This window comes from Chiloscyllium punctatum, chromosome 18, assembly GCF_047496795.1.
Source record: "Chiloscyllium punctatum isolate Juve2018m chromosome 18, sChiPun1.3, whole genome shotgun sequence".
In the NCBI taxonomy this organism is placed as follows: domain Eukaryota; kingdom Metazoa; phylum Chordata; class Chondrichthyes; order Orectolobiformes; family Hemiscylliidae; genus Chiloscyllium; species Chiloscyllium punctatum.
This window is the reverse complement of record NC_092756.1, coordinates 96110411-96127224: the sequence shown is the minus strand read 5'-3', so window position 1 is coordinate 96127224 and position 16814 is coordinate 96110411. Positions and strand designations below refer to the sequence as shown.

Sequence of the window (16814 nt, the reverse complement as noted above, 5' to 3'; positions counted from 1 at the left end):
TTATTTCTCTATTTTGTGTCCAAGATTTGTACCTAAGATGGCATTGTGAGGAGCCACAGTGTAAATGTTTCACTGTACTCCTGTACACCTGACAATAAACCAAACTCTCAAAACCTCTGGTTCCATGCTTGTAAATCCCATTGTACCTTCTCTATATTCTTATATATAAATCTTTATAAAATGGGAGACCAGAAGAGTCTTCCAGTGGTGTCACATTCACATGATCATCAAAACATTGAGAGGTTGCTCCTCCTTGAAATACATTAAGTCCAAATATGATTTAAATAGCTGCAAAAATACACACAAGGTAATGAAAATGGGTTAACATTTAGGCATCCATTCAGAACAAAGCTGAAGTTCGTGGGACCAAACCGATCACCACTAGATACTAAACAAGAGCAGAAACCTAGGCCTAGTCTTCACACTCCAGTCAACTGTCACAGCCTCATAATTAACTAACAACTCATGACAACAGCTTTAGCATGGGACTTTCCCTAGTTTGATGACCTATAATTACTCACCATCTCCAATGACTGAGCAGTCAGGGGGGAGAATGGTTACACAGAGAGCAGGTACACTCTCTGCTGCTTTCCCTGGTGAATGTCAACTGCTGAAGCAATTGGGTGGAAGTCATTGTGAAAGTGTTGTGAGGGCCCTGCAGTAACATCAGTGGAAATCCATTCAGTAAACTATGGTAGGAATTACTGAGTCTGGTTATACTTCTCAAAAAAATTGTTCATGGGATGTGGGCAGCACTGGCCAGGCCAACATTTGCTGCTCAAGGCAGTTAGGAATAGAAAAAGTTTTGATGATTTGCCTTCTTGAACTGCAGCAATCCTTTTGGTATAGGGACGCCCACAATGTTTGTACAGTGAAAGTTCCAGAATTTTGACCCAGCGACACTGAAGGAACAGTAATGTAGCTTCAAATCACGATGCTGAGTCACTTGGAGGGGAGCCTGCAGGAGGTAGTGCTCCCAATCACCTGCTGCTCTTGTTCCTTTTAGGTTATAGAAGTCATGCGTTTGGAAAGTGCTATCAAGAGAAGCTTTGTGACTTGTAGGTGGTACACACTGCTGTCACGTGCATTTGAGGTGAAGTGAGTGAATGTTGAAGGTGGTGGATAAAGGTACCAATTAAATCGGACTGCTTTGTCTTGGATGCTGTTGGAGCAGCTAACGGGGGAGTATTCCATCACATTCTTTACCAGTGTCTTGTAGATGGTGAACAGAAATTGGAGAGACAGGATGTGAGTTTCATGCTGTAGGGTTTCTAGCCTCTGACCTGCTCTTACAGCCACAGCACTCACATGGTTAGTCCATTTCAGTTTCTGGTCGATGGCAGGCCCGGATTCTCTCTTGGAGATTGGCCATTGCTTGACACTTAAGTGGCAGATAATATTTGCATCACATGGAGCTCTTGCCTGGATGCCATACTTCCTTCATAGGGACACACTGCTGCAGTATCAGAAGAGTTGCAAATGGTCCTAAACACTGTGCATTCAGTGAATGTCCCACGTTGGGCCTTTTAATGGATGGAAGTGTTGGGGAATCTGTGCAATACTATAAAGACTGCACTTACTTCAGCTAACACAGCTTTCAAACATTAACAAATTCAGTGGGCCATCAGAGATTATATCAGCAAATACCACGGTTATGAAGGATACATACAAAAAAGAAGTTGCGTGTTCACTCTTTCGCATGAAGAGTGAGCTGATTGAGGTATTTCAAGTATTTTGTCCATCCATCGTACATCCAGCAACACGTAACACACCATTAGTGCAGAGGTTGGACACTTACACAAGTGATGACCTCAAAGCCTGGCTCGTCTTGCTGGTCCAAATCGAGGCCGCTCGCCATCTCGCGCAGTGGACGGTGACGGGACACATCCTGGGGTCGCAGGGCTCCACGCAGGAAGTTGGTCACCTTGGAGAAGCTGCCAAAAGTGGCAGCATAAGGGTCCTGTATAAAGCGCTGGGGAAGGAGCAAGAAAAAAACAGAGCTACACTCAGTAACACACATTTCACATGGACCGATAAGGCAGTGGAGAAGGCTATTCAGCCCATTATGTCTGGGGCAGTTCTTTGCAACTGGACTCTCTGGTGTAGAGTGGCAAGACTATGAATTGGTGAGAGAGAGATAAGAGTTTTAAAACTTAAGTGCTGATCTTCTGTAAGATATAGGTTCACTTGCCTGCAATTTAGCACTGCACTTAAAGTTACTGTTTCATGTCTATGGTTAAACAAGCAAATCAAGGCCTCTGCTGCAGATAAGGTACGATCAGCCAGTTAAGAAATTGTTTTAACTTTCTTTTTTATGTAACTGTCAGCTAGAAGAGTGATGAAGGCCACACTAGTCTGAAGCGAGAGAGTTTGAAGGTTAGTGAAGAATGGTAAGAGGGGAAGGGAGATATTCTTTCCATTTTTCTCTCTCTATATTTAGCCTTAAGCAGATCAGGAGTTGGAAAGCTTCATGCCATGGCTGACATTTTAAAATATTCAAGACTGACAGCACAGGGAAAAGGTAAGCTCATCAATTAGGACCAGCAGCTAGCAAAGGGACAAGTGGGTGTCTTGGGTTAAGTAAGCCCATGTGAGCATCCAGTCTATTCTCAATGTTTAGATTAGAACTGATTAAAGCAAATGGAATAAAATAAAGTTTCCGGGGTACATTCGAAAAACTTTAAACTAGAGGAAGTTAAAAGAAGACAGAATAATTTCAGTGAGTCATGGTGAGGCAGTTTAGCCAAGTGACAGACACAGAACAGTACAGCACAGTACATGCCCTTTGGCCCTTGATGTTGTGCCGACCTGTTATCCCACTCGAAGACCAACTAATCTACATACCCTTAATTTTACTATCACCCATGTGCCTATCCAAGAGTCACTTTATTGTCCCCAATGTCTGACTCTACTACCACTGCTGGCAGTGCATTCCATGCAGCCACCTCCCTCTGACATCTCCCCTAAACCTTCCTCCAATCACCTTAAAATTATGCTCCCTCATGATAGACATTTCGGTCCTGGGAAAAAGCCTCTGGCTATTCACTCTATCTAAGCCTCACATCATCCTGTACACCTCTATCAAGTCACCTCCCACTCTTCTTTGCTCCAATGAGAAAAACCCTAGCTCCCTTAACCTTTCTTCATAAGACCTGCCCTCCAGTCCAGGCAGCATCCTGGTAAATCTCCTTTGCACCCTCTCTAAAGCTTCTACATCCTTCCGATAATGAGGAGACCAGAACTGAACACAATATTCCAAGTGTGGTCTAACCAGTGTTCTATAGAGCTGCAGCATAACCTTGCAGATCTTAAACTCAATCCCCCTGCTCATGAAAGCCAACACACCATACGTTTTCTTAACAACCCGATCAACTTGGGTGGCAACTTTGAGGGATCTATGGACATGGAACCAAAGATCCTTCTGTCTGAGAAAGAGGGACCCTTTAAGTATCCAGGGTGACCATGTGTGCAGGAAGTTTCTACAGCTACAAGAAATGTACACCTCAGATGTGGAGTTGTGGCTGAAGTCACTTGAGTATTCACAAGGCTGAGAACATTGTGGACAGTATTGTGGGTAAACCGTGCACAGGCAGAAGGGGAATAGGTAACTAACAAACAGAGTAAAAGCACCAGGCAGGTAAAACAGGAGCCCCATGGAGACATCTGCCTCTTTAACAGATTTTCCATTTTGGATACTACTTGGAGACGGTTTCATAGAATCCTTACAGCATAGAAGCAGGCCATTCCGCCCACTGAGTCCACACTGATCCTCTGAAGAGTACCCCAATCAGTGCTCCAGTTTCCTCCCACAGTCCAAAGATGTCCAGGCTGGGTGGAGTGACTATGTTAAATTGCATGTAATGTCCAGGGCTGTGCAGGCTAAGTGGGTCAGCCATAGGAAATGTAGCGTTACGGGGGTGGGGAGGATTTGTTAGTTGTGGTGGGGCGGTGGAAGAGTCTGGTTGGGATATTCTGGAGGATCGGTGTGGTCTTGTTGGGCTAAATGGCCTGCTTCCACACGTTAGGGATTCTATAAAAAGGATTCTACAAGTAACAGCTACGATATCTGAATGCACAGAGCATTCTTAATAAAGGACAGCAAATTAAACAGCACAAATCATTGTAAATGGGTATGATTTGACTGTGGTTAGAGATATGGCTGTGGGGTGAACAAGGCTAGGAAGTGAACATCCACAGGCCTTGTGCTTTTGTGGGGTTACACGCTCCCAGAGAGTGTGGGGAACATCTTGCTCCTGTTGCAATGCCTCAGCCAGAGTTAGCTTGCCAACAATCAGCACCTTTTGGTACATATTGTTGCGACCGCTTGAAATTTGGCATTTTGTTGAGTGCAAGGCGAAGTTATCTGGCAGCACGTTTCCCTTTCCAGCTATGTAGAAACATGCTGACGGGTAATAAATTTAACTAAATGGTTTATTTTTAATGAAGAAACGATGTCTATGTAATCATGGTATTTTATGGATGATCCAATCCACAAGTGCTGAGAATTCTCTCCGCTATTCTGAAAGGTCTCATTGAACACATATTGTTGATTAATCCACTGCAAGGGAGATTAAAAAAACCAGGCAGATATATTGCTACTCACTGACACTAGGTCTGATGAATGTTCATCGAATAGCTGCAACTCGTCAAAGGATTGGGATAAGGCATGAGAGTCATGAGAATAGATCAGATAAAGACGAGGGTCCTTCTTGGAACTGCCAAAAAACAGAACCAATAAGTATTATTGAAAAACAACGAGAGCAAGCCTGCAGCTCAGCATTGTGTACAATCAAAACCAAGTTTCACAGCCAATTCTGGCAGTAATTATGAAGAATCATTGGGCACAGTGCTGGAACTATTGGTAACCATCAGATAACATGAAAAGCAACAGCTGATTGTTGCCAGAGTGGGCATCTCTGAAGTGCCAACCTGATCAATTTTCTTTTCTCTGTATTCCAAAGTGTTGCTCTATTCAGTGAATATCAAAATAGACGTCAATGCTACCGAATGAATGCAGCAGCACGGAGGATAGAAAGAAATGGCAGAATAAATAAAAAGTGACTTATACATGTTATGGAACTATTTCATTGCTAGGCTGACTTCTGCACTTTACTGCCAGGACAAGCACTCCAATCACTCTCAGTGCAAGGGAGGAGTTATATACTCACGTGGCCAGCACAACATATTTACAGAGGCACTTCAATAAAGCTCTGGTACCGCCACCGTGGAAATGAAGAGCTGGGAAGGAGATTCCTTCTTTGGTGATGAAGATGAGGTACGACCAACCCAGGCCAGGCTTGTTTTTCCGGATGGACTTGAGCTCACACAGACTGAGAGAGAATGCCCACTTGCTGTTAGCTGTGGAACACTGGGTGGCAGCTGAAGTGCAAACAAAAAGAAAACACCACACTCAGCCAAGAGTGACCCACTGAACAAAAACAAAGCAGCAGTAAAGGAAAGGAACCATTCAGCTCATGGAGTCAATTCTAGCACAACACATGTGTAACTTATCTTTGGTCAGTACTGTTGCCTCATTCTCTGAAGGCAGAGCTCTATGGGTTGCTGCTGTCTAATCACACAAGTGGTCTTCTTTTATGTAAGGTCACAAATGAGAACTGTTCGAAGGCTATTTGCCCCATGGAGACTCACAGCTCCGACCAGACTTTAACACTGCCCTCTAATGCAGATGGGTTACTGGACCAAACTTAGTACGTGGAACTGTGCTAATTACAACTCTAGAGAAAGAAAAAGAACATCACTTTCAATAGAGGGTGTACATTCAAGCAGAATGCTGTGTCGGCATCAGGGGAGGCAATGGCCTAGCGGTATTATTGTCAGACTATTAATCCGGAGACCCAGGTAATGGCCAGGGGACCCGGGTTCAAATCCTGCCAAGGCAAATGACTTTGTTATTGAATTCAATAACAAAAAGTCTAGAATAAGAGTCTAATGATGTCCACAAAACTGCTGCTGATTTCCAGTAAAACCCATTTGGTTCCTTAATGTCGTCCTTACCCAGTCTGGCTAATGAGAGATTGCAGACCCACAGCAATTTGTGTGACTCTTAACAGCCCTCTGGGCAATTAGGGATGGGGAATAAAATGCTGGCCTAGATTGCGGGCCCCTCCCCCCCCCCCCCCCCCCCCACCCCACCACCATTCAGTGAATGAATTAAAAAAAGGAGTCAGTGAATATGTCAGCTACTTCACAGAACACATCCAATATATGTTCATAATTTAAAATACAGTTTACTGGGTCCCAACAAGCATATTACAAGTATTCTCCACACATGCAAGAACCAAAATAGGAATCAATTATATGCTATTCGACAGTATACAGCCTCACAGAACATCCTGATCCTGTTTTCTAGTGCGCGTGGAGCCATTTGAACTGTGGTTAATTCTACTGGCAGAGAGATTTACAGGTTTGTGTAATTCAATTACATTCTCCCTACCACCTACATACAACATGGTCTATTTACAATTACTGGAGTTAATTATAGGGAGCGCTTTGAAACTTCCACCTGACATGTGGAGATAATTAAATAAGAACATATTGTTATCAATCTCTTTCATCTAACGGGGGATGGTGGATTTCTAAACAGAATATCCAATAGATCTGCACTTTGTAAGGATTTATCAGATATCCATATCTGTATAAGTAACCTTCAAAAAGCACACAAACTTTAAAAAATGAATAGATTGCACTGGCAATCACATCTTAACTTGCTGCTACCTGTAAAATTGACAAAAACCTATGCCCTCACTAAAAAAAAACAAAATAAAATTCCCTCAGAACATGATTTTCACATGTGGTTTCCATTCTAACACAGCTCTCAGAAGGTTACACTTCCTGTTTCTGGTAAGAACTTCCCCTGGTACATTTTGCCCTAATCTCATACAGATAAACCCACAGGATTTGTTTAAGTTTAAGGGAGATTTAATATAGTTGCTTCAAATTGTGAAGGGCTTTGGTTAGTCAAGGAGAAATTAATGCCAGTTCTCCCAATGGAAGTGAGAGGAGGAAGATTGAAGAAAATTGGCAAAACAAACAAAGGGGAGATGGGGCACTTTTAAACACAGCAAGGTGCAATGATCTGGCACAAACTTTCTGAAAGGGTGGTGGAAGCAGTTTTGATGGTAATTTTCAAAAGGAAATTGGATCCATTTGTGAAGGGGGAAAAAAGCAGGAAAGACAAACTGGTTACACATGCAGAAGGAAGGTACATGTGTAGTTGACAGAATAGCCTTGGGTACTTGAAATGGAGCTCAGATACATCATTGGAACACCACACCCTGGAGATTGCTGTACTTGATGGTGGTACTTAATGCTTGGTGTCAACACTTTATCTTTACCAGAATAAGATATATACAAAAAGCAAAATGAATACATTACAGTAATAAGCAGACAGCATCTCTCACCACGCATATCCTCCAGTGGACGTGTCCTAGACCCTACTGTGCTGATAACAGCCCAATCAGGTTCGTAACCTGGGTCAAACATGTCCTCCTCAGTATGACTGGCCCCATTCATACTGGAATCCTGGAAAAGAACAGGGAAAAGAGCGAGAACAAGAACAAGTAAATGAAACCATCTGACATGGCTCCTAGCCAGGATCATAAGAACTAAGCTGCACTCTCTTCAAGAGGATCTTGTGATGGAGTGGGCAGTGCCCTGCTGCTGGGTAATAAATTCTGGATTGAAGTCGCACCTCAGGACGTGATGGCAAAGGAAGGTGTGTCCTAAAGCAGGCAAACATGTTCATAAGAAATCAGAGTACCCTCCTGATATGACTGGCAGACCAAAAGAGCAGGAGGATTTCCTAATCAGCCAGAACTCTATAGTAAGAGCAGAACAGGCTCCCTCTATTGAAAGAGTGCACATGCAGATTGCTGCCATCAATGGGGAATGTTGACAGTGGAGGGTTCAGAGATGGCAATGCTATTGAATGTCAAGGGTCAACAGATTCTCTCTCGCTGAAAATAGTCATTGCCTGGCATGCGTATGATTGAAATTTATTTGCCACTTTTCAGCGCAAGTCTGGATATTGTTCAGGTTTTGCTGCATTTGGACATAGACTGTTTCCATAACCGGAGTTGCAAGTTGTGCAATCGTTGGCGAACATCCCCACTTCTGACCTGGAGATGGAGGGGAAGTCATTGATGAAGCAGCTGAAGATGGTTGGGCCTAAGACACTACCCTGAGGGAGTGCTACAGAGATATGGTGGAGCTGAGATGACTGACCTCCAACAACCCCAACCAGAGGAGAGTTTTCATCTGATTCGGGGAGTTAATGGAGGCAGATTCACCAAGGCATTCAAACAGAAATTGGATCATTATCGGAAAAGGAACATTTCAAAAATCCCATGCAAGGACTGCAGAAAACACTACATCAGACAAACAGGAAGACAGTTAACGATCCGTATACACGAACACCAACTAGCCACGAAACGACACGACCAGCTATCCTTAGTAGCCACACACACAGACGACAAGCAACATGAATTCAACTGGGACAACACTACCATTATAGGGCAAGCCAAACAGAGAACAGCCAGGGAATTCCTAGAGGCATGGCACTCATCCACAGACTCTATCAACAAACACATCGACCTGGACCCAATATACCGACTACTACAGCGGACAGCTCGAACTGACAACCGGAAGCGGCAGAGACAGGCCACTATAAATGCCGGAGGAAACAGCACAGAAGCGCTTCACAGGAGGCTCCCAAGCACTGAGGATGTCACCTAGACAGGGGACGAAACGTTTGCAAGACAAATTCCCAGCTCGGCGAACAGAACCACAACAACATTTCAAAGGGTTACGAAGGAAAGGCAGGGGAGAGGGACGAGCTGAGACTCGCTTCCAGAGGTCTAGCATGGGTATGATGGGCTGAATGGAAACCATTCCATTGAGTCATGTTGCCTCCAAACTTCTTTCCCTCTTTACCTTCCTTTAATGCTTTTATTTTGAAAAAAAGGGGAGTCAATGTTTATTGAGGATGTTGGAAAGTGAGGGTACAATCAGATCAGCTTGAATGGCAAAGCAGGCTGGATGGCCTAGCTCCTATTTTTAATGTGTTTCTATTCAACTCAACAGGCTCGGACTGCCCACATGGTTCCAGGAGAATTACCTTTTTTGAATACAGGAACTGAGGGTGCTCTCCGCTCTCACTGAGTGGAGTCCACTCCATCACAGTATCAGGACCCTGGGAAACAAAACAAGAACAAATAACTGTTAGAACAAGTTTAAAATGCCTTCACGCCAGTTTCAACGATAAGGTCCTCCGTTATTCCCGTATACAGAATTGTAACATCCTGAAAGGAGACCTTTCAGCCCAAAGAGTCCAGCCTAGCCCTTTGAAAAAGCTGTCCAAATTGGACACACACACCACCTGTTTTCCTCAGAACAGTGCAAACTGCTGAGGAGACTAGTGCTGTATTCTCTAGAGTCAAGAAGGAGAGAGAATCTCAATGAGACTTACAGAATTCTCATAGGGTTCAACAGGACATGGATAGAAGGCTCCCTGTAGTAGGGGTAGTGGTGTTAGATCCAGATGCCACAGTATCAGAATAAGAGGCAAACTACTCAGGAATGAGAGGAGGAAGAATCTCTTACTCAGAGGGTCATGAATCATTGAACCAGGAGGAATGAGGAAGCTCAGGTCATTGAATGTGTTCAAGACAGAGTTTGATAGATTTCTACACACTAGTGATGTTATGTGGTATGGAGTTGGTGCAGGAAAGTGGAATTGTGGTAGATGATCAGCCATGATGTAGAAAGACAGAGCATTTTTGAAGGGCTGAATGGCCTACTCCAGCTCCTATTTTCTTAAAGTTGTCCGAATTGCAATGTTTTGCCAACTCTGTCAACGACTAGAATTTTCAGCACTTTATTGCAGAATATATACAACACAGATCCTCACCTTCTCAAGGATCCGGATCACCCCGGGGATCAGTGTATCGTGGTCATTATTCCGTTTTGTGCTTGTGTGCAGAAACACACTCTCTTTCTCAAAGACGACCTGCAAGATAAAAGTCATAACCATGGCCACAGCCCGTCCAAGGCATCTGGTATGCAACATGTATGCATAACATCTCACCTGGAGTGCTATACGTCAAGAATGCACAGCACTCTGTTCTACCTCCTTGGATTAAGTAATTGATCCCTGGTAATCAAGCCAATTTACATAAATATAGCAAGGTAAGAAAAGCTACCAATTACCATGCAACAAAAACGAACTTCTCAGTAATCAACATTGATCCTGCAACACAACCCAGAGAAGGAGTTCAAATCCCAGCTTTCAACTCTTTGAGAATGTGAATGTGTCAATGCATTCCACTCTCAGGACCAGGTCCAGAGACAGGTCCCAAATCCACCTCAGCCTCATTGGAATTGCATTGCTGGAACTGTCCATGAGTTGTATAGTTATCTAAGCCAATAAGCCCCTGTGCCAAGTAATAACAGCAAGAAAACAAAAACACAACTACTGTAAATACAAACAACAACCTGAAATATTGGTTCCTTGCTCCCAACAAGACCCTTTGTATATGGCTAAAACCAAACATTTTCCAAACTAAATCGTCAAACCAAACAATCTCACTGTATCAGATCAGCCATTCTGTACTATGGTTCTCATATTACTAGTAATAACGGAATGTTTCCCAAAAAAGGTTCAACACAGCACTGACAAGGTAAGAGGCCAATTTGCTCAATATGGAGGTGTTGCTTGGTTCTCAATCCAGAGCTTTACACTATACAAGGACATACAACAAACTATGAAGTAAATCTCTCTCCTGTTACCCCTTCTCCACATCCCAATCCATCGCTGGATAAAATGACCTTCAAGAGAGTGACTACAGTCCACTGACATGTAAAATATGCGGTCAATAAACCCTCTAATTATAACTGATCTTGCTCTATACAAAGTGGTTGTACTGACACCATATGGACTGCAACAATTCAAAACAGTAACTCATCACCACCTTCCCAAGGGCAATTAAGACGGAAAAACAAATGCCAACCCAATGGTTGACATCACACCCCATGAATTTCACTTTTTAAATATTTGGGCTCATCTAAGGCCAAATATGTTCTCCCTTCCTTCTCATAGGGTGATCAGCAATGCTGAGGAACAGGCCCATCATCAAATACCAGAAGCCATCTTTCATGTATGTATTCAGCTATTACAGGGACACAGATAGATTGAATAGTCAGAGACTTTTTCCCAGGGCGGAAATGTCTATCACGATGGGGCATAATTTTAAGATAATTGGAGGAAGCTTTAGGGGAGATGTCAAAGGTAGGTTCTTTACACACAGAGTGGTGGGTGTGTGGAATGCATTGCCAGCTGTGGTGGTAGAGTAGGATAAAAGGCTGGCACAACATAGAGGGCCAAAGGGCCTGTACTGTACTGTGCTACGTTCTATTATCCACGGGGACAGTTACCACTTTGCCTATTCAACACTCACTAGCCAACTCACTGAATCAGGAACTCCCTGCACTTCCTCCCTTGCCATACCCCAGTGTAATCCAGACAAGGCCAACTTTGACTTCCCTGTTGCTGCACCAGCTGAGGTCCAACCAATTGCATATGGCCAGGTAATGTAAGGCAAGGACCCTTACACACTTCTGTCACTCACTTTCCCAGGGAATGGTGCATTTACCCTCTGTGCCTTTGAGAAATGCTCAGGGTTGTATTGCGGGCAGGAATACAGTCGACATGCTGAAATGGACAGGGAGTAGAAACAAATACCTGTCCTCTCAGCAGAGTTGTAGGTATCGAAGCTCGTAGGTTTGAATATAAGGTCAAATGTGAATTCAATTTAATATACAGAACAGGATGTCTATCTTCAACATGACCTTTGGTTCAGAGTGCATACATGACTTACAGAGGAAATTTTCAAAAAAAGGAGGAAGAATTACAGGTCCCTTTTAGTAGCAATTTCACACAAAGAACAACATTGCAGTTGCTTGCTTACAAAAAAAAAACAGATAATGGAGTTCAGCTTGTATGATCCCATTATCACACGGTTCACCAATGGAGTTGTGACTAGTTACAATGATCATTGTGTATTTGTCCACAGTAGAACAGATTAGGAGATGGGGTACTTTGCAAATCATGGAATTCCAATCCACTTATCCCCGTGACATTCCACTCATCACAATGTCTCAAACCTGACCACCATCCCCAAGGCACAAGTCAGGAGTGCAATGGAATATTCCCTACTTGCCTGGATGAGTACAGCTCCAATAACACTCAAGAAGCTTGACACCATTCAGGTCAAAGCTGCCCACTTGACTGGCACCACATACACAAACACCCACTTCCTTCACCACCAATGCTCCTCAGTAGCAGCAGCATAAGGGCATAAGACATAAGGCACAAGCTGAATTAGGCCATTCATCCCATCAGGTCTGCTCTGCCATTCAATCAGGGCTGATGGTTTCTCAACCCCCTTCTCTAGCCTTCTCTCCATAACCCTGGATCTCCTCACTAATCAAGGATCTGTCTGTCTTAAATATACCCAATGACTTGGCCTCCACAGCTTTCTCTGGCAATGTGTTCCACAGATTCACCACATTCTGGCTGATGAAATTTCTCCTCAATTCAGTTCTAAAGTATTGGCCCTTTACTCTGAGGTTGTGCCCTTGGATCCTCATCTCTCCTATTAGAAAGATCTTTTCCATGTCCATTCTATCCAAGTTACTCAGTATTCTGGAAGTTTCAATGTGATCCCTCCCTCATCCTTCTAAATTTCACTGAGTACAGACCCAGAGTCCTCAACTGCTCCTCGTATGACAAGCCCTTCATCCCTGGTATCATTCTTGTAAACTTCCTCCATATCCCCCTCCAACACCAGCACATCCTTCCTTAGATTCAGGGCCCAAAACAACTCCCAATATTCCAAATGTAGTCTGACAACAGCATTATACAGCTTCAGGGATACATCCCTGTTCTTGTACTCTAGCCCTCAAAATTATTGTAAACAGAACAATCCCGTTCCTAACTGGGAATTGAACTGCATGTTAGCTTTGACAGAATCCTGATCTAGGACTCCCAAGTCCCTTTGTGCTTCAGATTTCCAAAGCCTTTCCCCATTTAGAAAATAGTCTATGCCTCTATACTTCCTACCAAAGTGCATAACTTTACACTTTCCCACACTGTATTCCAACTGCCACTTATTTACCCACTTTCCTAACCTGCCCAAGTCTTTCTACAACCTTCCTCAAGACCACCTGCCCCTTCACCTTTCTTTCAGTCATCTGAAAACTAGCAACAATGCCCTCAGTTCCTTCATCCAGATTGTGAATCTATAAACATGAATAGTTGTGGTCCCAGCAAACCTGCAGAACTCCACTAGTCACCAGCTGCCATCCTGAAAAAGATCCCTTTATCCCCACTATCTGCCTTCTGCCAGTCAGCCAAGCCTCTATCCATGCCAGAACCTTGCCCCTAACACTATGGGCTCTTAGTTAGCAGCCTCCTGAGTGGCACCTTGTCAAAGGCCTCTGGAAATCCAAATAAATCCAAATAGTCCACTGGCTTTTCTTTGTTTGACTTGCTCATTATCTCCTCTATTATTTGTCAAGCATGATTTCCCCTTGATATGATGCTCTGTAGCACACTAAGTTTCTTTGGATAGCATCTTCCAAAACCACAACTATTACTATCGAGAAGGACAAGGGCAGCAGAATAATGGGAACACTACCACCTACAAGATCGCCCATCATTCCCCCAAATCACTCACCATCCTAAATTGGAAACAGATCACCGCTGCTTTAGTGTCACTGAGTCAAACATCATGGGGAATTCCATCCTCATGGTACTGTGAGTGTACTTACAACAAATGGACTGCTGAGGTACAGGAAGGCAACTCCCTGCCATCTTCTCAAGGATGGACAATAAATACTGGCCCAATCAGCAATACCCCCATCCATGAATTAACTTTAAAAACACTCACATATACACTGAAAGGGATGTTTCTCAGTTGTGCATCCTATTTCTAAGAGAATGAATCAATACTAACTGCTTTGATTGTCTCCTAGGGATCCTGTGCATAGGTTGACCATTTACTCACTAAAATATTGTTTTCACTGACCAATATGCAAGTTTACACCCTTTAAGTGCAGGCCAAGATTTCCAGCTCTCAGTGAAACAGATTGTCACAGTGTCCATTTAAATTCTGGACTATTTGTTAAATGCATACTTCTGTCAAAAACAAAAGGATTTCCTGAAAATATACAAGATAATAAAGCTACAATCAAACTGGGATGCATGACCACACACACACACAAAATTATAATCTGGAATCAACGTAAACAAGAAAGAAGTGTACAAATCATCCTTTTGCTGGTTTTCCCTTTAATGTAATACAAAGTATCTGGTCTACTAATAGAATGCAGCAGTTTGAGTGTATCTGTTACTGTCTCATCACAACAACATTTCACAATTCCAAGGATCACAAGAGAAATTATACACTCAAGAGACCCACAAGGGTAACCTCCACATATAACTCACCTCTACATACAAGGACGGTTCCGAACATTAAGATTGCAACTGCACGTACACTAGGGTTAACTATTCAGCTCAGTATCTGGATTAGTGCTGGAAGAACACAGCAGTTCAGACAGCATCCAAGGAGATTCTCACTTTAACTACAAGTATACACGTATCAATATTTTCTTTGAACTCTTAGATTAGATTAGATTAGATTACTTATAGTGTGGAAACAGGCCCTTCGGCCCAACAAGTCCACACCGCCCCGCCGAAGCGCAACCCACCCATATCCCTACATCTACTCCTTACCTAACACGACGGGCAATTTAGCATGGCCAATTCACCTGACCTGCACATCTTTGGACTGTGGGAGGAAACCGGAGCACCCGGAGGAAACCCACGCATACACGGGGAGAATGTGCAAACTCCACACAGTCAGTCGCCTGAGGTGGGAATTGAACCCGGGTCTCTGGCGCTGTGAGGCAGCAGTGCTAACCACTGTGCCACCGTGGTTACTCTTCATTCCAGAATGAATACTCTTCATTCAGGTATACTTACCAATATACTCTCTACACAGAAAAATACATTCTGAAAGTGACAAACTTAATAACACATGCAAACTTAACGTTATTTCACATAAATTTACACTTGGTGCAAATATTCATGAAAATAGAATCAATCCTTTATTATATAAATATGTATTGCTGCAAAACAATATAGACAATTAAATTAATACCTGCAATGCTTTGAAAGTGATAACCTTCCTCAGTGTTTTGGTAAACTACAGTATATGATGAACAAGTGAATATTTTGTAACTCTCTACAGGTCTCCCCATGCTTCACGGTAGCACATGAATTATAATGAACATATTTCCCTGCAGTTCTCAACAGGTGATCATTCCCAACACTGTAGCACTCCTGTTTTTCACAGTATGAAGAATTAGTTATTATCTTGTGACTCTCTTTTGATGATTACATTCCACACTGTACAGTGTCCCTAAACTAAAAGCATAAAAACAAATTATGACCTTATAATTCTCCACTGAAGACAACATCTCACACTATATGAAAGTATTACGCTACTGCAGGATTTAAGGAACAAAATATCACATTTCAATATTCTGTAAGTAACCACATCCTATACTGCATACATTGTACTATAAGGTGCAAGGAATGACTTATTACCTTGTGGCTCTCTGCTGCCGGCCTCATCTCAAACCACATTCCAATGACGATGTACTAGAGGGTGTAAGGACTCTCTACATATGAACACATCATCCCACGCCACTGTACAATACAACAGGATATAAGAAATGAGTTATTACCTTGTGACTCTCTGGAGATGATCCCATCATTTTACTTCGACTCGTCTCAAAACAAATCCCTTTACATCATTTCCGGATTGCGCTTATTTCTTACTGGCTGTTATTTGGCTCTACTACTATTAGGGGGGGAGGAGGTATTGAGTCAGGATACGACGGCATCCTCCCAAGTTTTCATTGTCCAACTCTTCTTTTTAAAAAAAAGTTTTTTAAAACACTTTCCTATTTTTAGGAGTCGGGCTTGCGGATAAACTTCCAAATTCAAGGTTATATTTTAGCTCGTTGGCTGACGTCAGTATCTTATGACTTGGCTGTTGCTGGTGGGCAATAAATTATTGTGACAACTCTGGATTTAATCTGAAAAATGTTACAGAAGCCAGATCATCTTGTGCAATGTTATCCTTCTGACTCTGTAAAGCACGGAGTCCCCGACATTATCCATTGAATGGTTTTGGCTGAACTCCCTGACTCTTTCTTTCAGACGTTACATGGAACAACAACATAAAACAAATTAATTGGAGGAGCTCCCTCCCCGGCGCCATCTTTGTGAGGGGAACTGTTATGTTTTGTAGGGGAGGAGAAAGTCGTGCTAAAGTTCAACGTTTCATCCCCTTCCCCTTTGCTTTTTTTTTGGTGGTGCAACACTCGAATTCCCTTCCGTTTTTGTTTCTCTCCCAGTCGCTGCAGGCCCCGAAGTTGCAGTTTAAACCGAGCTCGGCGTGTTGCTATGGCCCGCCGCCATCTTAATGCGGGGCACGTTCCCTCCCGCGAGCACCGTGTCCCAGCCGCTTCACACTGCCTCCCGGGCACCCTACCCTCACCCGGTCGAGGTGAGGGATGGGGTTGAACACGAGGCGATGGAATGGAACTGAGCACGCAGTCATTGGTACAGATACCCCCCGAAAACGTTTGAAGCCCCTCAATGTTCGGAGTAAACAAATGCCGGCCATCTTTGTTCGGGGATGGTCGCCATGTTTGTGCGTGTCAGG

General features: G+C 43.3%; 1 protein-coding gene across 2 annotated transcripts in view; it reads right to left on the bottom strand.

Annotated features, from left to right (window-relative positions):
- tbc1d17 (TBC1 domain family, member 17) overlaps positions 1-16782 on the bottom strand; it is a 43850-nt gene extending 27068 nt beyond the window's left edge. The window contains exons 1-7 of one of the 2 annotated variants that reach the window (XM_072588845.1): positions 15829-16782; positions 9929-10027; positions 9137-9211; positions 7422-7542; positions 5169-5379; positions 4604-4715; positions 1799-1972 (exon numbers count right to left, since the gene is read on the bottom strand). In XM_072588845.1, the coding sequence (XP_072444946.1) occupies positions 1799-1972; positions 4604-4715; positions 5169-5379; positions 7422-7542; positions 9137-9211; positions 9929-10027; positions 15829-15858 (822 nt within the window). In that variant the 5' untranslated portion in view covers positions 15859-16782. Of the gene's footprint in view, positions 1-1798; positions 1973-4603; positions 4716-5168; positions 5380-7421; positions 7543-9136; positions 9212-9928; positions 10028-15688 lie in introns of both variants that reach the window. The other variant, XM_072588844.1, reaches the window with a different exon arrangement.
- Between the last annotated feature and the right edge of the window lie 32 nt (positions 16783-16814).